The following is a 19,029-nucleotide window of genomic DNA, read 5'->3' on the forward strand; positions in this document are numbered from 1 at the left end:
CAAAGCTCTTAAGGTTGAGATCATGGGGCGGTTAGCACAAGTTGCCTAATTTTATGTAATTTTAAGATGTCCAGAGACTTGAGTCCTTCACGACTGTGTCCAAAAGGCACTTAGAATTTTTGAGATTTGAAAGTGGAGGTGATGTTGTCAGTGTGTAATTAAATGGCCATACCACAGGAAACTTTTATCCCAATATGGGTTGAAAGCCTGCAGTTCCTCTGTGTGATATTGAGGATATTTCAGTACAGAGAATGATGCTAAAGCAATATAGTATGTTTGCATGTCCTTTCATATTTTCAATCTCTTGTCTTTTAGAGAATTATTATCAAGTGATGCAATGAAAGACTACAACAGAGCTCGAGTTTACCTGGATGAGAACTATAAATCACAGGAACATTTTACGGTAAATTTCTTTATTAAATAAGTTTAGTTCAACAGATAGTGATTTTCTTATATTAAACTGCTGAGTTTTTAGGTTGGCGTGTGTATGTGAGCAGTTTACATCATGATGAGGATTACATCTTTACTAAAAGTATTTACTCTCTGAGATATGTAAATGCTGCTTTCACAGAAGTGCATCCATTGAAAAGTAAGTAGAATAGTGTGATTCACAGAAAGTCTTTTCTTTTGTTTAAAATGATTGTCTAATTTTTTTCTATAACAACCTTCTCAGTGGATCAGAATTACCTTCTGTTGAAGAAACTGTTTGACTGTCTGACAGTTAGGTGGTGCCAGATCTGGAGCATGATTAGCTGGGAGCAGAGGCTCGCGAGTAGTCCAGACTTGTTGCGAATCCCCAGAACTGATTCACAGACTGGCTCGAGTGTGGGAATGTGAGAAGAGAGCCCAAGTTTCCACGGGTATGTGAGTGAAGTTTAGGCGTAATTGTACACATGAAGCATGTGTGCAGTCGCCTGTTACGCAGAGCAGGCAGGAGTGTATGGTCATCACCAGGATTGCACAATATGCAGATAGAGCTAGTGTTCTATTTAGTTAATTACTACTAGATTGTACAAGAAAGAAGGGTCCTTTAGTGGTTAATTAGTGACACCTCCCTTCTGTCCAGTACAGCAGTTTCCTTTTCCCCTGAGGTATTTCTCAGAACCTTTTGTCAGGCCCTGATGTCTTCTGGGGCTGGGCTCCCGCATTCAAAGCAAATGACAAAAGGGCAGGGGGGCAGTGGCCAAAAGCAGCACTGGGGACATGGAGTTCAAACAAATAAACAGCACCCCCCATGTGCACATAAATCCCAGTGTGGTAGCATGTGAAGATGAATAGAAACTAATAGGAAAGATTTTTATTCATTTTTGAATGGCTGTGGCTAGAAGCCCAGGGAAGCTGGAACTGGAGATGGGATATTTGGATTTTTTTTTTTTTTCTCATCAAAGAGGAGAAAAATAACATTATTGGCTTTACTGAATCTTAGCGGACAAATCTCATGTCAGGAGCATTAAAACTGCAGGCAGAAGGTGTTTGGGAAGCCGTGGAAGATAAAGAGCAGCGGGACAGAACAGTGTTTTGCAGTTGCTTGTAGCTCAGAACCATGACCTAGTGAAGAGCCCCTGGAGGAGCTGTCACAGGGCTGTGAGGGCCCCGCAGTGAGCACCTCCTGCGAGGGCAAGCGGTGTGCCGGGGCTCCGCGGAACGGGATCCGCTTCCAGCCGGGGGTCGGACCCCATGGTCTCCAGGAGTCCCTTCCAACCTAGGCTTTTCCGTGATTTATGAGAAAAGGGAATAATCATCAGTGACTTGAATTTGGGAAAACTGCACCAAAGGCTAATGCAACCTATAACAAAATACCTGTAACTTTCTTTGTTCATTAAAGGTGGTCATGATTCTCTATAGTATTGAAGTTTTTGTACATAACATGAGGTATGCTTTTTTGATGCCCCTGTGGCAGATTAAAGGTTCATAAAGTGGTTGACAGCAATCCTAGGCAGAATGTTTGTCTCTCGTGTCTCCGAAGAGCTCTGTATTTTACAAAGCTCCAAATTCAAGAAATAACATGGTTTCTTCTTTCAGATACTAGCAATTTTTTCCAGGCACAGCTTTCTTGCAGGGTTCCATAGCCGCCATTGTAACTCCTCCTTTCCTGTCATAAACACTACCTTGCAAATCTTTTTCTTTTCATCCTGTATTTTATTAAAACTAGACCTTTCTGGAAAAAATCTGTCAAAATAGTCAGTCAATAAAGGAGGGAGGGAAATAAATAAATAAAGGACTGCTTGTACTGATACTATTTTCCAGTGAAAATAGGCTAACCAAGCAAGTGTGTATTTATTAACCAATGAAATTACTTTGTTGAACTAGTAACTAAATCTGTTGAAGAGTAAGATATAAAACAGATTTCTTAAACAGTGCATGCATGCTGTTTGTAAATAATGCTACACATGTCAGCAAAGCAGTGCTGAATGGCTAGGAAGTGGCTCAATCAGTTTCAAATGGAGATCATCACAGGAGGAAGGGTGTTTCTCGTAGGAGCCCTCAGATCTTTCCAGATTTAGTATCTATCATCTGTATTAGTAACCTGGCAGTAAATGTAAAATTAGTGCTGATAATCTACAAATAACAAAAGTATTGGGAAATAACAATGAATGTAGGACAATTGCATGTTGGTACAGTGTCTGCAGTTGAGAGTGGGACCCCCTGTCTGGGAAGGAACAGTTCTGGAAAAGATTTAGAGGTGATATTTTTGCAAACAAGAAATGAACTCCCCTTGCATGCTGTGGCTCAAGAAGAAAAGCAGTCCTTGAAAATGTAAGTAGTAGAGGAGGAGTATAATTTAGATGGTGATTTTTGCCTCTGTATACAACCACAGTGAAGTCAGCATGGGTGTTTTGGCATCCAGTTCTTAAATGGAAATTTTAAAGCCTATTTAAAAGATGGAGGTGATCCATAGAAAGATATTTCTGGCTTTTTTCTGTATGTCATTCTTTCTAACCCTTAAAGAACCTTTAAGAGTTGAATGAGTTCAGTGTGAAAAACGAGTAAAACAAGGAAGGAGAAATGATTAAATTACATTGTATAATACTATCATCAGGAGAAAATGCAGCCTGATAGAGCAATATTTTATACCTTCCTCATTGGTTTTCCAGTAGCAGTGGCATGGAATCAAAGCCAGAAAACCTAGAAAAGAGCGATCGGGATGCACCTTCATGCTAAGCTTCATAACCTTTAGATTTCTTATAGTCTGCTTGTTGGCACGTAAAGTTGACCAATCATGTACATACTTCTTAAGACCACTGTCTTAGAACGAAGATTCATATAAATGACGTTTTACACATGTGATTTGAACTGGCAGTGGTTCAGCTCCTCGGTTCAATGTTTGTGTGTGTATAACTTATGGACTGGGTGACTATCTGAACAGGGATTTTACCACTGTGTTGTGTCCATGTAGGGTAAAGTTTTATTCTTATCTCCAGTGTGGCTTGGCTCACGCAATGTTATGCGTCTCCCTGTTTCCTCATTAGTTCTGTTTGATTGGAAAGGTCTTTTAACTTTTGTGGGCGCTTTTTCCATCCCTTCTAGGGCATGGAATTGGCAACAGATGCTACCTTTTAATTATGTTATTACCTCTCTCTCTTTGAAATATAAACATTTATCACGTATATTGTTGCATATGTTTTCTTTAGAAGTGGAGAAGCCCAAGTAGTTGTAGTTTGGCTAACCTTTAGCCCTGCTGCTCTAATATCCCCTTTTCTAGAAGTTCTGGCAACATTTCTTCCACAAGACTTTCCTTGGCTTGGCTCCTTCAAAGCTAAATCAGGTTTTGCTGCCCACGGTTAAGCTGCTTGTCTGCACTAGGACTGACAGTGAGAAAATGCTTTCTGTAGTCTGTCCCTTCAGCACACAGCCTCTCTCTTCCAGTTGAAGGGAAGCAGAGGGTGCAAGTTTTACAAGAGTCCTGTGAAATAACAAAAGAATGTGATATCAAAGTGTCTCTTGGGAGTGATTTGATTCTGAAGACTGCAGTAATTCACTATGTACTAAGGATTAAAATGGTTCATCCCAGATGCAAAACTTAATAGTAAGCATATGTTACTTATGGTCCTGTATGTCAAATCTAGTTTTAAAACGGGCTGGTTCTAGGCTCGGGGTTGTGGGTGCTCTCATGATTAGGGAGAGAACATGGTTTGGTTGGCTGGCTTTTGTTTTCCCATAGGTGATGGGCTGAAGCTGCTGGGAATTTGTTCCACTCAAATCTTACTTAATAATGTGCACCAAAAAATTGAGATTGCCCTAGAAAATAACAAACAGGGTGCGCGGGGGGGAGCGGGCTGGGTCCCGCTGGCTGCAGCTCGTGGGCACGTGGCTCGCAGCCACCGCGGGCAGGGCTGGGAGGGGAGCCCGGCCCCAGGCTTCAGGGCGAAGCTTGGGAACCTCCCAGCAGGAATCGCGCCCGGCAGCACGCGCGCATATGTGAGCCAAATAAATAAGTCATGTCACGCTTCAGCGATGCGCGGTTTTATAAAATTTTAAAATGATCTGGAGATTAATCTCTTGGCAGAAAGCTGCTACATTAGAGCTAATGCATATCAGCTCTGGGAAGATGACAGTGTCAGAGCTAAGAGCTCCCAACAGTTATGAATGAGGTTTGTGGGTGACAGCCTCTGCAGGCAAAAAGATGGTTTCTCAGAAGGTTCAGATGAACCAGAGGAGCAGCTTCAGTAGTCCAGTTGCGACTGGAAATAGTGAGAGCAAACCCACGTGGACAAAACTGACTCATATGCTAGACAGAAATGTGCAGATAACCAAATAGCTTGATAATGCTATTTGCAGCCTCCTGTAAATTTCTCACTTTAAAACCACAATTTTTTTTTTTTGTCTCATAAAATGTAATCCAGAAGGTACAATTTACTTTCTGTTATAGACTATATAATTAGTGAAGTGAGAAGACAGGTCAAAGACTGAAATTGGTAAAAGCCTGGAAAGCTAAGAAGTTCAGTACAATTGTTCTATTTATTTCTAAGCATATCCAGTGGGCTTCACTCCTAGTTACACAGATCTTTACGGTTGTGTTGATTTTTTCATTTTATTTTTATTCCCAGTTTCCTAGCATCTATCTTCTGGGTTAATTTTATTGTATATTTCATGTAAGGGGTAGATTATAAATCTTCAAGCTTCTCCACCAGAAGAGTTACTCAAAAATAGTTGGTTTTGATGAGCTCCTTGTCTGTGGATGCTTCTTAAATATTGTAAGCTAACTGTGAATAAGGCACTTTTATTCTGGAATAAGAGCATTTGTGCCGAAGCAAAATAAGTTGATGAAGTTTCAGCTGAAAACAAGTTGATGTTTTCATCAAATCAATAATTATTTTTATAGGAAAGCATGTCAGTATAATCGGTGACATTTTTTATTGTAATTAGATCAAAGGTAGCTTTGTTTGGTGCTTTGTATTTATTGATTTCTGGAACATTCGATTACAGTTTTATACTGCTTAGCAAATGCATTTTTTTCATTGTTAAAGGAAGGCAGAAGAAATCCCTGCACATCTTGAAACATAGTTTCTTTGTTCAACACACATTTCAGTAGTTGGAGAAAGAATCTTCATTGCAGTAAGTCAAATCCTGAGGACTCCCAGCAAAGCAGACCTCGGAGAGCAGGCTTGTCACCAGCTTGTGCCTCAGATTTGCAGGGAGCACGTTAAGAGTTGTGTGTGGTTGTTATAGATCTTACCTGATTTGTGGAAGCATCTACCCAGGAAGGTGGGTGCTTTACTTCTCAGTATAGATTTATTTTAAAAAATAAATAGAATCCTCAATTACCTGTCTGCTTGTCATCTGCTCACCCTGATAGATAACCTTGCAATGAAAAAGATGCTGTTGGGCTATACATTTGATGTGTTGAAGTTTCAGCTTGCTCCTCCTTGTAAGGATGTATTACATAGCAGATTTTCTTTCAAACTGAAAAACAAACAAACAAACAACCAAAAAAAAACAAAAAACAAAACAACACAAACAAAAAAAAAGAAACTTTTTCTGATATTAGGAAGATCTGTTTAAACAACACTGAATCCACAAACCACTAAAATATTTTGCATGGCTAATGTAAATAAATTGAGAGGAGGGAGAATGCTGCTCTCACATAGCTGCCTTCTTCCAAAGTTCAAGTTCTGTGAGGGAAATTGCTGAAATGAAATTTCCCTTAAATAGCCACCCAGGAAATCGACAAAGGTAATAATTAATGGAGAATACAGCAACTAAGTTTGTGTTTTTTTTTCCTGACAGGCATTAGTCCTCTGCCCCTGCTTTGTGCACAGGTTACTGAGATTGATAATTGCCTTACTGAAGATAATGAAAGCACCCGGTCGGTCAGGAATGTGTGTGGGTCTCCTGATGAGCAGCTCTAGCAGATGCTTGGGGCTGCAGTGGTATCACCTTTTAGGGGCACAAACCCTGTGTGCTGCACAGGGGTTGCTTGGGCTGCCTGCTGCCTCCCTGCTGTCTCTGTTCCACGATGTCCCCACCCAGCTCTACGTGAAGCCAGCTCCTTGCCCCCAGAAGCTTTCCCAGGACTGAGGTGATGTGTCCCAGCCGGGCACGGGCAGCTGCAGCAGTGGCCCTCACCACAGACCGCCCCGGCACTGGCTTGATGCAGGCGTGGGTTGCACCAGTCAGGTGGAACAGCAGAGAGGGAGTGAGGATAAACACCCTAAAAGAGGTGAAATGCTCAAATGCTGCAGGAACACAGACATTTTCTCTTGGACTATGTAAATACATACGTGCATCACCATAATGTGTAGATGGTGGATAAGAATATATTCCTAATTGTTTTTACTTGACTCTTTGCACTCTGTACCAGTAATTTTTAATTATAAAATGACTTTTAAATTAGGTGAGATAGAATCATAGAATGGTTTGGGTTGGAAGGGACCTTAAAGATCATCTAAATCCAACCCCCTGCCATGGGCAGGGACACCTCCCACCGGCCCAGGCTGCCCAAAGCCCCCCAGCCTGGCCTTGGGCACTGCCAGGGATGGGGCACCCACAGCTCCTCGGGGCAGCCTGTGCCAGTGCCTCACCACCCTCAGTAAATAATTTCTTCCTTATATCTTATCTAAATGTCCCCTCTTCTGGTTTAAAGCCATTCCCCCTTGTCCTCTCACCACACCCCCTGAAAGAGTCCCTCCCCAGCTTTCCTGCAGCCCCCTTTGTGTACTGGCAGGCTGCTGTGAGGTCTCCCTGGAGCCTTCTCTTCTCCAGGCTGAACACCCCCAGCTCCCTCAGCCCCTGTCTGTAGGAGAGGTGCTCCAGCCCCTTGATCATCCTCGTGGCCTCCTCTGGACTCGTTCTCTGGACCCTGTCCTTGTGCTGGGGGCCCCAGAGCTGAGTGCAGGGCTCCAGGTAAAGCATAGGGTGTTGTAGGGTAGGTTCTAAAGAGGGAGATTTGGTCAAGTCATTACCCGTAATAATAATAACCTGATTTACGGCGACTCAGTGGGATCCAACGGCAAGCAGTGGTCCTAAAAATAAAGGCAGAAAACATTTTATTAAAATTCATTATTTTACCTTAAAATTATATCACCTCATTACTAAGAGAACAGTAAAGTTAATTTTTGTTAGATTAATGATACTTGAGTAATATTTTTGGTTGAGCTGAGTTCGAGTAATTGGCCATTAATTGAAAAAGGAAATTGAATTGAATTTATCTTGTACATAAATCCTGTCATAGTTATTAATGGGTCTTAGAAAATATCGGCCTGTTCCCAGAAATGAATGGTGTACACTGATTCTTCTGCGCTTATTAGCAGTGGCAGTTTAGAGTTTTGTTAAATAAAAAAAAAATGATTTAGGAAGAGAGACATAATTGAATTGAATATAGGGGAAATTCACATGCCTGATTAGTTCTCAGACCATTTTTCCATTAACAATTTTTAAGGAGTTTTCAGTTTTGCAAAAATGCAGATTTTCTCCAGGAGGTGGAGCTGAAGTACTAGTTTGCATTGTTAACCCATGTCTCGCTGTTGAACGAGTTTGTGGGGAGACTCATTTGATGAGGACGCGTTTGTACCGCAGCGAAACAGTTTGAGCAAAACGTTTAAACGTTGCAAGCAAAACGTTGTGAGTGCACACTGAAACCTACACACAGTACGTCTGTCCTTCTTTGCAGCCTTGGCTGAGAAGAGCACAGCTTTCTGGGTTATGGGAAAACCAAGAGGATGCCTTTGTGCTACTGTGATGTTGAGAATAATCTTAAATTTATTGCCAAGCAGGAGATTTTGGAGTAGGTTTTCTAGCAAGGCGTATCTTTTACTCTAGTCTTGGTTTGAATTTTCTTGTTCCTTTTGTGAGCATCTTCCCATCTTCTAATTTTCTTCCCCTTTCTCCTTTCCGCTGGACTTTAGTTTGTATTTGAGTTTGTTTTTTTTAATGATATTTTTGAAAAATAAGTCAAGCTAGGGAAGTAAGATTCATTTCTAGTCTTAAGCCATAGTATTGTAGTAAAATGAAATCTCCCAGGTACTAATGCACATCTTTGTGCTGGTATGATTACAGCCTTGCAGCTTTTCATTTCCCTCTGTCGGCATTACTGTTTGTACGGGTGGTTCACGGGACTCAGCAGTCCACCTCGCTAGTCTTGGTGTGTTAAAGGTCACAGGAGCCGGGATGCTCCTTTGAGGGCTTCCTTGGAGTTCCCACGCTGGTTTTTTAGAAGGTCTGGGCATATTTCAAACTTCCTAAAAGCAATACCTTAGCAAAGTACCGTTGATTGTGTGGTGCTGGCTTTCCGCAGTGTGCAGCAAGGTGCGAAGGCAGAAGCGGTGTTTGGCAGAGACGCCGTGTCTGGGGGGTGCATGAGAACAGGGCTGTTCTGCAACGAAAGGTCACACCACGGGAGGAGCCAAGGGGGTGTCATGCGGCTGCTTAGGCTTTAGCCTGAAATTAATGCTGATGAGGTTCACCTGGGGAGCCATCTTCTGGAATGTGGAAAAATCCATGGACTTTCTCTTAAAAAGCACAGGCAAAAAGCTACAGGTATTTTCAGCCATATGCCATTTTTAATCGAGTGTTTCCCTCTGCTACCTCACTGGGTTTGTTTTGGTTGGTTGCTTTTTCTTTTTCAGAAATGAATTTAGTATACCCTTTTTTTGTTAAGTAACAACTTTTTAAAACAGATTTTCTTATGCAAGTCTTTTGGGATGTTGGTTTTAATACTCAAGTACATAGGAATGTGTGTAATAGTGGTGAGCTGCAGGATAACGCCTGGGGATGCCCTCTGGTGAAACGTGAGGCAAGCATCTGTACAGCAAGCGTTTGAGAAGCAATATGAAGGGAAAATACTCACTTTTGTGTTGTTGCTTGGTACTCAGATATTATTACTTTCTATTAATTCTGGTAAGCAGGTGAGAATAAAAGAAGTAAAACAGTTTAAATATATATGTTAGTCTTCTCTATAAACACCCCTAAAATGGCAGGAGAAAATCTATAGCAGTGCATGGAAGTGCCTTCTCGTGAGTTGTATTTGGTAGAAAAAGTGAGATGGAAAAATAAAAAATTGAAACGGTGTTTGTATGGAAATACCTGTGATGCAAAACCAGGTAAAGCCTCACGGTGGCAGTGTCTTTCAGTGATTAGATTTGCTTGCTGCACTTGGTGGCGTACCTGGTGAGACATACTGCTCCTGCTCGTTTTCTTGCAGTCTCTTTCCTCAGGTTCTCAGTTGTAACACGGAATCTAGTTCCATTACAGCCTCCTGGTTTTTGACAGTTCTTGATAAAATACAACATTGTGGCGTGGTTCTAAAAAACTCCCAAAGTTTGACCTCTTCATTAGCTCTTACCTTTGTTTTTAATTGAAAAAATGAGTTCACGAAGTGAGTTGGTGAATGTAGAAATTATTCGTACTGCTTCTGACAAAATTGTGAAAAAATTGTTATATAAGTATTGTCATTTTGTGATATGGACATGTATTTACAACCACCTGAAATGAAATTTCCCACTTAATTTCTTAGGGAATGAAGATAGCTGTCAGGTAATTGCTTCCAATCTCTTCTGGATGGGAAATGGAACCTAAAAGGTGTTGGGTGCCACCAATTCCTCCATTTTTGACTTTTTTTTTCTATGCATTTTTTAAGTGAATCTTAAAGCCTATAGACTATATAGAGTTACTGTGAGGAATTTCATGTTTTTTCTCTTTCACCTGCTTTCTGACACTTCTATGTGCTTGGGAGAGGAGGAATAATTACAAACAGAGAAATTTCACAGATCAGTCTTTTCCAACCTTTATGATTCTATGAATAATGCAGTCTTGGGTCAATTTCTGTTGTATGCAGATTTGCAAGTGCTGATAAAATAGGTTATATGGCAGCTTTGTTATATGCAGAATCACTATACTGTTGTTTTCATTAGCTGTGGATTTGCAATTTATCAAATTGCATTTTCGAAGGCTTGTGGATTTTATGTTAAGAATTTCATACTGCAGTCATGCAACAGACTGAATGTGTTTTAAAATGTGGAATTATTTGTAAATAATAAACTATTATTGTAGAAACCCATACATCTAAAAAAAAGCTGAAATATTTGAAATTACAGTCTATAGTATGTAAGCACAAAGGGAAATTATTTCTAAGGGTTAAATGAAAAGACTAAAAATTGCTAATTACAGCTATAAAGGTAAGGATAAAATAATGAAACTTCTTTTTTTAAACTATAGTGATCGTGTAGTGCAGGACATGCTGTTAGTTACTGTCTACTTAGGCAAGTATCTTCAAGGCAAGCGACTAACTAGCACTTGCATGCCACCGTCCTGTGCACTCATTGATACCAGTGTTTCAGTCAAGTTTTGGTGAGCTGGAGTCCTTGAAAATGATCTGTATGAGCTGTATACATAGCGCTTGGCTATCAGCTTATCTTTGCACAGCTCTCTGGATGCTGAGGCTTATCAGGAAGAGCCTGGCTGACATCGAGCAGCTGCATACATCTGGAGAAGCCTGCAGCCTGGTCAGGGGTGCCAGGGCACCCCGGGGCTTGCGGCCAGAGGTGCTGAGCGGGGAGGCTGCATGGTGGGGAGGCCCGCTGTCCCCAAGCATGGCGAGGGCCCTGGCCCCGGCCCTCCCCACCTCAGCATGTGAGAGGTGTCCCGGCCTGCTGCCAGCCTTGCCAGGGGCATACAGACAGCAGTGCCTCAGCGTGGTGGAACTGGAGACCTGCCGTCCCATATCAACAGGCAGTCCTGCTTTGAGGACAACAACGGAGAGAATAGCAAAGGTGGTGTTAAATCTAAAAAACCCGAATTGGACCTTTCCAGTTGTGCGTATCGCGTCCTTCCTTGCTTTGCAGGAGTTTTCCGCAGTGAGCAGTTCCTGGCGTCATGTTTCGCTCCCTGTGGTGCCCTCCAGAGCCCCTCTCCCTGCAGGGGCTGAGCCAGGGCACGGTCAAGCAGCGAGCTCTGCGAGGTGGCAACCGCGCTGCGTGGCCCCACACTGGCGTTTGGTGTTCCCTGAGCTGGGAGAGAGAACGATCAGGAACCAGCTTTGTTTCAGTTTAGGAGCATGTTGCATTTTTGTTTGCTTCTGCTTTGTTGCATATTTAATTGTTGTGTGTCCTTAAAGGAATTTGTCCAAAGATTTATAGAAAGACTTATCGATTGGCTTGACACATGCATCAAAATAGTAAATTTTCACAATCTTATTCCATGTATTTGATGACTCTGCTTTTGACAGTTCAGTGATACTGCTGAGGCTTTAGCTCCAAGCCCTTTGCAGCTTGGTGTTTGCTACCTGCTTTCTGCGTGACAGCTCTCAATTTGTATTCGGTTTTTATCCCTTTATTGTAGTAGTTAGATTTTATTCTCTTCAATCCTGTGTCTCAGAGAGTGAATATAATAGTTCAGTGTGAGCGATAAATAAGATAGATAAATTTGTTGCACGCAAGTAGTAAGGACTTCTGAGAAATGAATGGCTAGTAGGGATTTTCACTTGCTGTGAATGTAAGGGTCCCGTTTCCAGGCCCTTTTTGAATTTCCTTCTAGTAATGCTTCTTTAAGCCCGAGCGTGCCGCAGACCTGCGCTGGAAGGGGAAGACCACCCCCCAGTGCTGCTGTGCCGAGGCCGCAGGCGGGCCCTGGCAGCGCCCGGTGGGGCGGTGAGCGCGGCCTGCGGCGGGGGCACCCTGCGGCCCCGCTGGGCGCTGGGCGGGCACAGCAGCGTGAGCTGGGCCGGGCGGCCTTCCCGAGACACGGGGCTGAAGGCAGAGCCCCGCCTGGTACCCGTCGCTAGCAGCTCATCCGTGCCTGTCTCTGTGACTCATGGGCAGCTGCGGGCCCTGTGCGGCCCTTTCCCAGCCCTGCGGCTGCTGCCCGGGGTCTTGCGTATGGGCTGCGGCCGCCTGGAAGAACTGCGGTGGAAATGGTGTTTTCCGACACAGCGAGCGTGAGCACGGGCACAAGTAACACAGGACGTGCCTCCCTTTGGAGCTCGCCCAGTCCTGTGTAGGTCACCTTTAGAAATGTCGGGGCATAGTAGCTAGCTGTTTTTTTTGTTGTTGTTACCAAATAAATTGAATATTAAAGCATTTGGCAGTCAGATGCTGTTCGTGTTTATATGTGGTGGGGCTAAGGGCAGGGCCGTTACACATAGCTCTAGCGTGGCTGTGACTCCAGTAGCAGCTCTTTTCAAGTAATGTGTGTGAGGAATTTTGTTTGTGTGAGTGAAATGTTTGATTTGGAACAGCCTTGAGCTTCAGGAAAAGATGTGAGATTGGAAAATGTGAAAACAATTGCTTAAGAAATTATAAAACGCTGTTTAAGGAACTTGCTAATGTGTTTGCCTGAGGCATTGAATTCATTCTTAAATAAGAGCAGCATGACTCTCTAGAAAAATAATATGCATGCTATTTACTGATATAAACTAATGGGTTTATGAATGTTTGAAGTAATGATATAATGTAGTATTCATTGCTGAAAGGAAAGCAATACATGAGTCTACTCAATCCCTTCTGCTAGTATCATATGGCAGTCCAGTCTCACTGCATAGCTTACCAGTTTTACATTTCAAAAAAGGCTTGGAAACGCATCTTGTTTTTTTGTGATTAAAAACAAATGGATAGAAGAAAAAGCTTTTTGTTGCATTATACAATCATAATCTGAAGATATTACTATTGATGTGAAAAAGCATAAAGCTTCCCTGTTTCCAGGAGGGGAAGAAAAGTAGACAGACTGCAGAATTCTCAGTCAAGTTGAGCTGGTCTGAAATCTGCAGGCTCTGCAAGCGAGAGTCTGATAGATTTTGGCAGTGGGGTAATTGTCCAATGAGAGAAGACAGTTAAAAACCACCCGGTGCTGACAGAGGCAGTGGTATCTCCTCCCATAAAACCATCATCATGGTGGTGATGGCAAATGCATACCAAATATCTTACAGTACTTTTAAAGTAAAATTAACTTCCTGCGATTTTGATGCTAGTATTAAAATGCCCCAGACACACACTTACTACTCTGTTAAACTTAACGTTTTGCAGTGTACAAACCCAAACTAGAACCCTTTGACACTGAGGAAGTGTTTCCACTTAGTTTTAGAGGGCTTTCCGAGTGTCTATTGATCAGTGTTCTCTAACAGCACAAAAATAATGTGTCTAATTTAACTGGCCACATGGAGGAGTATAGAAAAAACATTAGTTATCCCTTGAAAGGCTTGGAACATCGATAGAGGACATAACATTAATGACTTTCCTATACACGAGCCTCAAAAATGGCTAAATGAGGAAGAAATTACAAATTTATTTTCCTATAATTTCAGCAGTTGTCTTGTTTTACTGCACTAGTAAAGCATTAAGCAATGAATTGTTACACAAGGAGTATTTTCCTGATAATTCTTCTGACATGCAAATAATATAAAACAAAATAGAAAAAGATGGAAATGTGGGTTTTATTCACTTTGACAAATTTAGTGATTTTTGCTCATGAAGTTTGTCTAAGAGTCTGCTGCATCTGTCCAAACAATTTCAAATATTGCTGTTCTCTAAGTGGCTCGCTGTATCAGGAACATCTTTGTTGTCTCGGTTCAGTCTCTACCCCGAACACAGATCGCTAATTTTGTGGTAAGTTATTATCAAATAAATGTATGGCAAAGATGACTCAGATCTTAAACTCTTTTTGTTTTTCAAATAAACAGGACAAATGCCAGGACTCCAGAGGTGAATAGTGGCAGTCTGGGTTGAGAAGAGGCCTACTGTTACCAGTTCCTTTCCTGTACACTTCAATATCGCGTAAACAAAAGTTTGGGGTTGGCTTCAGTTTACTCTCTCCATCCTGACCCCTTCAGTTAAATGGAAGATTTCTTAGGGAAAAATAATTACAAACTCTGTTTTGTGAATGGACTAAAATAGCCCTCTATGTTCATTCTCGAACTGACTGGCATTACTCCCAGATTGTTCACAAATCCTTCATACGCTGGTGTTTCCTATACAGGATTATCTTCTTGTCAATGAGGTTTGAAGCTGGAGGCTAAACACTCCTGATGTGTTGATAAGAGTAGATTTGCATGTGGCATTCAGAAGTGCCTGCGCAACAGATGATCTTTCTTTGTTCTTCCAGCTTGACTACTCAGGTTGTGTATTTTTCATGTCTTAGGATGTTTGTAACATCTTTGTGACAAGGAGTGGGTGTACAGGTGGTACTCCTGTACTGCTGCCAGAAGCTAGGTGTGTATTTTGTGCCTGCCCTAAGTCTCAACCTTGGAGCAGGCTGAAACAGCTGGTGGTCACAGGCACTACTGCACATGATGGCAGATAGGGGAAGTTGGGCTGTCAGAAGCGGGCAGGGGATTCGGTGATCTTCATGTTAAAAGTTCATAGATTAAGGTTTCAGCACTTTTATTAGGGCAATTAGCGGGTCTAGAGCACAGAGAAAGACATTGTCTAAGGAAAGAAAGTTTGAAGGGATGTGTAGTCAATGTCAGAAACAAATTACTAACAGGGAAAGTATGGACCTTGCAGGTGGGAGAAGACAAAGTGAATGATAACTTTAACATACAAAAATTGGGGAAGGGGGAGGTCAGACAAGAATTTATGACTATCTCATCTCAGCTAATGATAATAATGAGTTATTAGTGATATGGTTTAGTGATAGTACTTGTTAGTGTTAGGTCAGAGGTTGGACAAGGTGATCTTGGAGGTCTCTTCCGACCTAGATGATTCTGTGATTCTATTAATCTCAGGCTCATAAGGCCAAAACCTAAAATATCTTGCATTCCTGAAAAGGTCTCCAAAAAAGATGAGTATTTCTCTGTTGGTTCATTCAATTGAGAAAGCAACTGCACTCATAAATCCTACATTCAAATATCACCATTACTTACAGTCTTCTTTTATGCAAATTTTCTTTTAAATGACAGTTAATCTAACGCTAGATCATTTTAAAGCTTCCTATCTCCTTGATATCTGATATTACCAGCTAAGAATTTGAAAACCAGTCACTTTGACAAGAAGGAAGCAACTGCACCAGCTGTAGATCTGGATGTAGCTGATCTCTCTCCTACAAAAGAGAAAAAATACCTCAGTGCATCCTAACCTTTTATTTCTCAAGCACACCATGCCTGGTGTTTTCACTTTGTTTTGTTTTTAATGCTGATGCTGAATGGTATCAGCACACCAAATCCTCCGCTGAGATACACGTGCACGGATACAAGTGCTATCAGATTATATGAATGTCTTCTTTTGACACACCACTTTTCAAAGGCTGCAGTCTAATCCCTTAGTTAATACGGTACATGAAAGCAGATAATGCACTGATGGATTTTGTATGTGCATAAGGGGGAGGTTTTAAGGTGTGTTGAAAACAACGCATGGAGTAACATTTACAAGGTATTAATGGTATTCTGGATATCTAATAGGGTATTTTTTATATTGCAATTATACTTCTAGAATTGAAAAACATTATTTCCTACAAACAGAACAAAAATCTTAATGTAACATAGAAATATAAGCCAGGAATGCAGGGTAGGGGGTGGAGAACTGCAATTGGCATTGCTTTATCAGTAAGTGAAAGTGAATTTACAGCATACAAGCTTCCCTGCAGTTGTTTCCTGTAGCAACTGTGCACTCAGCCATTGCACAGCCTTTGCACTTCTACTCTTACAATAACTGCTGAATTAAGTTTAGATCCGTTGCACTTAGTGTAGGCCTGTGCCCAAGGTATATAGTTGCCTGAGACTAGGCGCTCTGTAGAGAGAGGACGAGGGTCGCTTTCTGGTGGTAACCCTACTTACCTTTGGACAGTAGTGAGAGAATACTCTGTGTGTGTCAGATGTCTCAGATGTATGGGGCAGGAAGGGGTGAAAAATTAATTTGGAGGCTGCTGTTTTCCATGGTAGGGTTGAGTGCAGAACAGCTTCTGTGGTATAAATACATTCTGAGTTGTTATTTCTCCATATAGACAAAGATTATTCTTCTGTCTATGGAATTGGTGTTTTGAGGGAGAGAGGAAAAAAATGCACCACATTGGGCTTGGAAGAGTGAGAAAAATCTGTGCAAAAAAAATAGAACACTTTGAAAATGTAATCTTAAATAAGCTGATTCATGTTGATAAGTACTGGCACTTTGCTCAGAGGTCCCTTTACAGAAGATAAAGATTGACTTTTGTGTCTCTCAAACAGTACCAGAGTTGGAAAAGATTCTGGGCAGTGTTGGGCTGTGTGGAAAAGCACGGCTTGTTTTATACTGACTGCAGTAAGCATTGCTTCAGGGTTCCCCTGCCAGGGTTAATAACCAACAGGCCTTGACCAGGAAGGGGGTCTTAGAGCACCTCTTCAGGAAACAGGCACTTCCGTAGGGAAGCAGTTGGCTTTAGGTTGTGAGTTTTGGCATTCCTGGTAGTTCTGGTCTGTCTGTGGGTGGTTCTGTGGTTGAGAGAGACCCCTCTCTCCTAGGAAAGAGATACGACTGGGATTTCTTCCTGCTGCGATTGCTGTTACAAGCCACGTCCCTGTGCTACGCTTATTGCGACAGCTGCTTTCAGCAGAGCTGGCTGCGTCAGAGCAGCATCTCTCACGAGCAGGGGCAGAGCCACCTATCGGGTGCTGAGCACCACACTTGTCGGGACCCCAGTGGTCCTGCTGCTCTTATGTCCCTTGCCTCTGAGAGCTTCATTGGATATTTAAAAAATTACTATTATTACTATACTAACGGTAATACTTTTTTCCAGTTTATTTTCCTGCACGATATTTTAATAATGTACATATGTATGCAAAGAGATAGGCTCTTACTTCGCGGTAGTAGAAGCCTTGGTGTGTAGGTTTGAAGATGCTCTCTGCCAGAGTTGTATCTCTTGTGGACTCCAAATCATTATAAAGTCTAAGTGGGCGCAATGATGTGAACATTATTTAAGCAGAACCTGACCTGAGTAAATCTATTTCCCTTTCTGCAGTTGTATGTACACTTATATTTATACCATTAGTTCCCATGCCATTGCAATTTATGAAATAGAGCGCAGAAGGCTATCGCAGTGAACCACACTTAACAGAACAATTTGCTACATCAGAGACATATTTTGATGTTTGCAAAAAGAAATGTACCTAATACTAGGTACAGCTCCCCATTACCATGGAGTAAATAAAATATATTTTAAATATTCAAACTCTTAAAGAGAAATGAAGGCAAGAGAGGTGTTAAAACAAGAGAAACAGCAACTTCTATAAGCAACCTTGTGAACAGTTACTCAAGTCAGTCATCTTCTATGACTATGACATTGATAAGATCAGGACTTGGCAATAGTTCTTCAGTTGGATAAGTATTTTTCCTTTTTATTGTTTACCAGGAGTTTCCAGAGTCTGAGAAACTTCCCATTCTTTGTACTGTTCGGTGCACTTGTTGGCTTCTCGTAATGCATCTTTGGCTGGATATCCTGTTAATTGGGTGCCTGGAAAATATTGTATTTGTGGTTGGTTGTAGGTTATCGAGTAGTCTTGGGAAGTCACAACAGGCGTGAACCTCCAGGAGGGCTATGGCTGTTCTCTGCGTAATCCCAAGAAATCATCAGATGATGAGAATTATCATCTGCATTTTGGTCCCTGTGGTGGCTGACTTCCTCACTTGGAATGATTTCTGCCCATTGTCAGGTTATTTTTTCAGACAAATGAAGTGGGACCCTAAGCCAGCAGAGGAGCACATGCTACATGTCAGCCTTCACAGCCAAGGTGGTCCAGGTTGGCACGGAAAAGGTTCGGACTTCCAGCAAGAAATATGTGCTTGAGAATTCTCAGTCATTTAAACAAAAGCAAACAAAGAGCGTTGGGGAAAAAAAGACAGGGCACTGTAAACAGTATCTTAGGGCTCTGCATCATTTCAGCCCAGAGTAAATCCAGTTCCTTAGGATTTTGTAGGCATACTAAGAATTGGAAGCTTACTGTTGTACTTTAGTATGTTTGTAGTATGTTTATATGTGGACAGCCTATCTGGTAGGGTCAAACAGTGAATCTGATTAAGTCCCAAACCGGTTTGTGGATCTGGAGACAACATCACTTGGAGAACGTTCCTTGAAATTGCTAGTACAATAGAGGTCTACTTTTTTTTTGCCATTAATTTTGTACCAACAAAATATCACTTCCATAAAAGTTCTTTAGAGATAGCAGTGGATGTTCAGACACTTTAATTTTTCAGAGATGCCTTACTCACAGACCAGTAAAGTGGTTTGCCTTTATATTGGCTGAGTGGGAACGGTGATGTTCCAATCCAACTTAGGAATGGGAATGGAGTGGTGAAGTCCGGAGAGCTGCTGTCCAAGGTTTGCATCTCCCTCAAATCATATCCAGACCTATTGCTGTTTTTCAAGGGGGCATAGGATTTGTCTTGAGTCCTAGGCCTTCTCCCAGGTGAGAAGTTGCAAGTCACATGCTTTTTCTTTCTAATCCTTCTGTCAGACTTTCCAAATAATCGATGAAATAACCAGGAAGTCTCGTCCAGCTCTTAAAGTATTTGTTCACCGATCTCCTAATATTAGAGTTAACTATCATTCCTTGACCTGCATCCAAAGTTGCTGGGTTTTTTTTCATGATAGGTGCTTTGGTTTGTGATTGACAGAGATCAAAGACAAGGAAGTTTT

At 41.8% G+C, this 19,029-nt stretch overlaps 1 protein-coding gene across 7 annotated transcripts in view; it reads left to right on the forward strand.

Moving 5' to 3' along the window:
- Window positions 1-19,029, forward strand: part of INPP5A (inositol polyphosphate-5-phosphatase A) — a 254,472-nt gene that overhangs the window by 76,060 nt on the left and 159,383 nt on the right. For all 7 annotated transcript variants that reach the window (XM_080596666.1, XM_080596667.1, XM_080596669.1 and 4 more), the window contains exon 4: window positions 316-403. In XM_080596666.1, the coding sequence (XP_080452792.1) occupies window positions 316-403 (88 nt within the window). The remainder of the gene's footprint in view (window positions 1-315; window positions 404-19,029) is intronic.

Source organism: Anser brachyrhynchus, assembly GCF_964034855.1.
Source record: "Anser brachyrhynchus genome assembly, chromosome: 6".
Lineage (NCBI taxonomy): Eukaryota > Metazoa > Chordata > Aves > Anseriformes > Anatidae > Anser > Anser brachyrhynchus.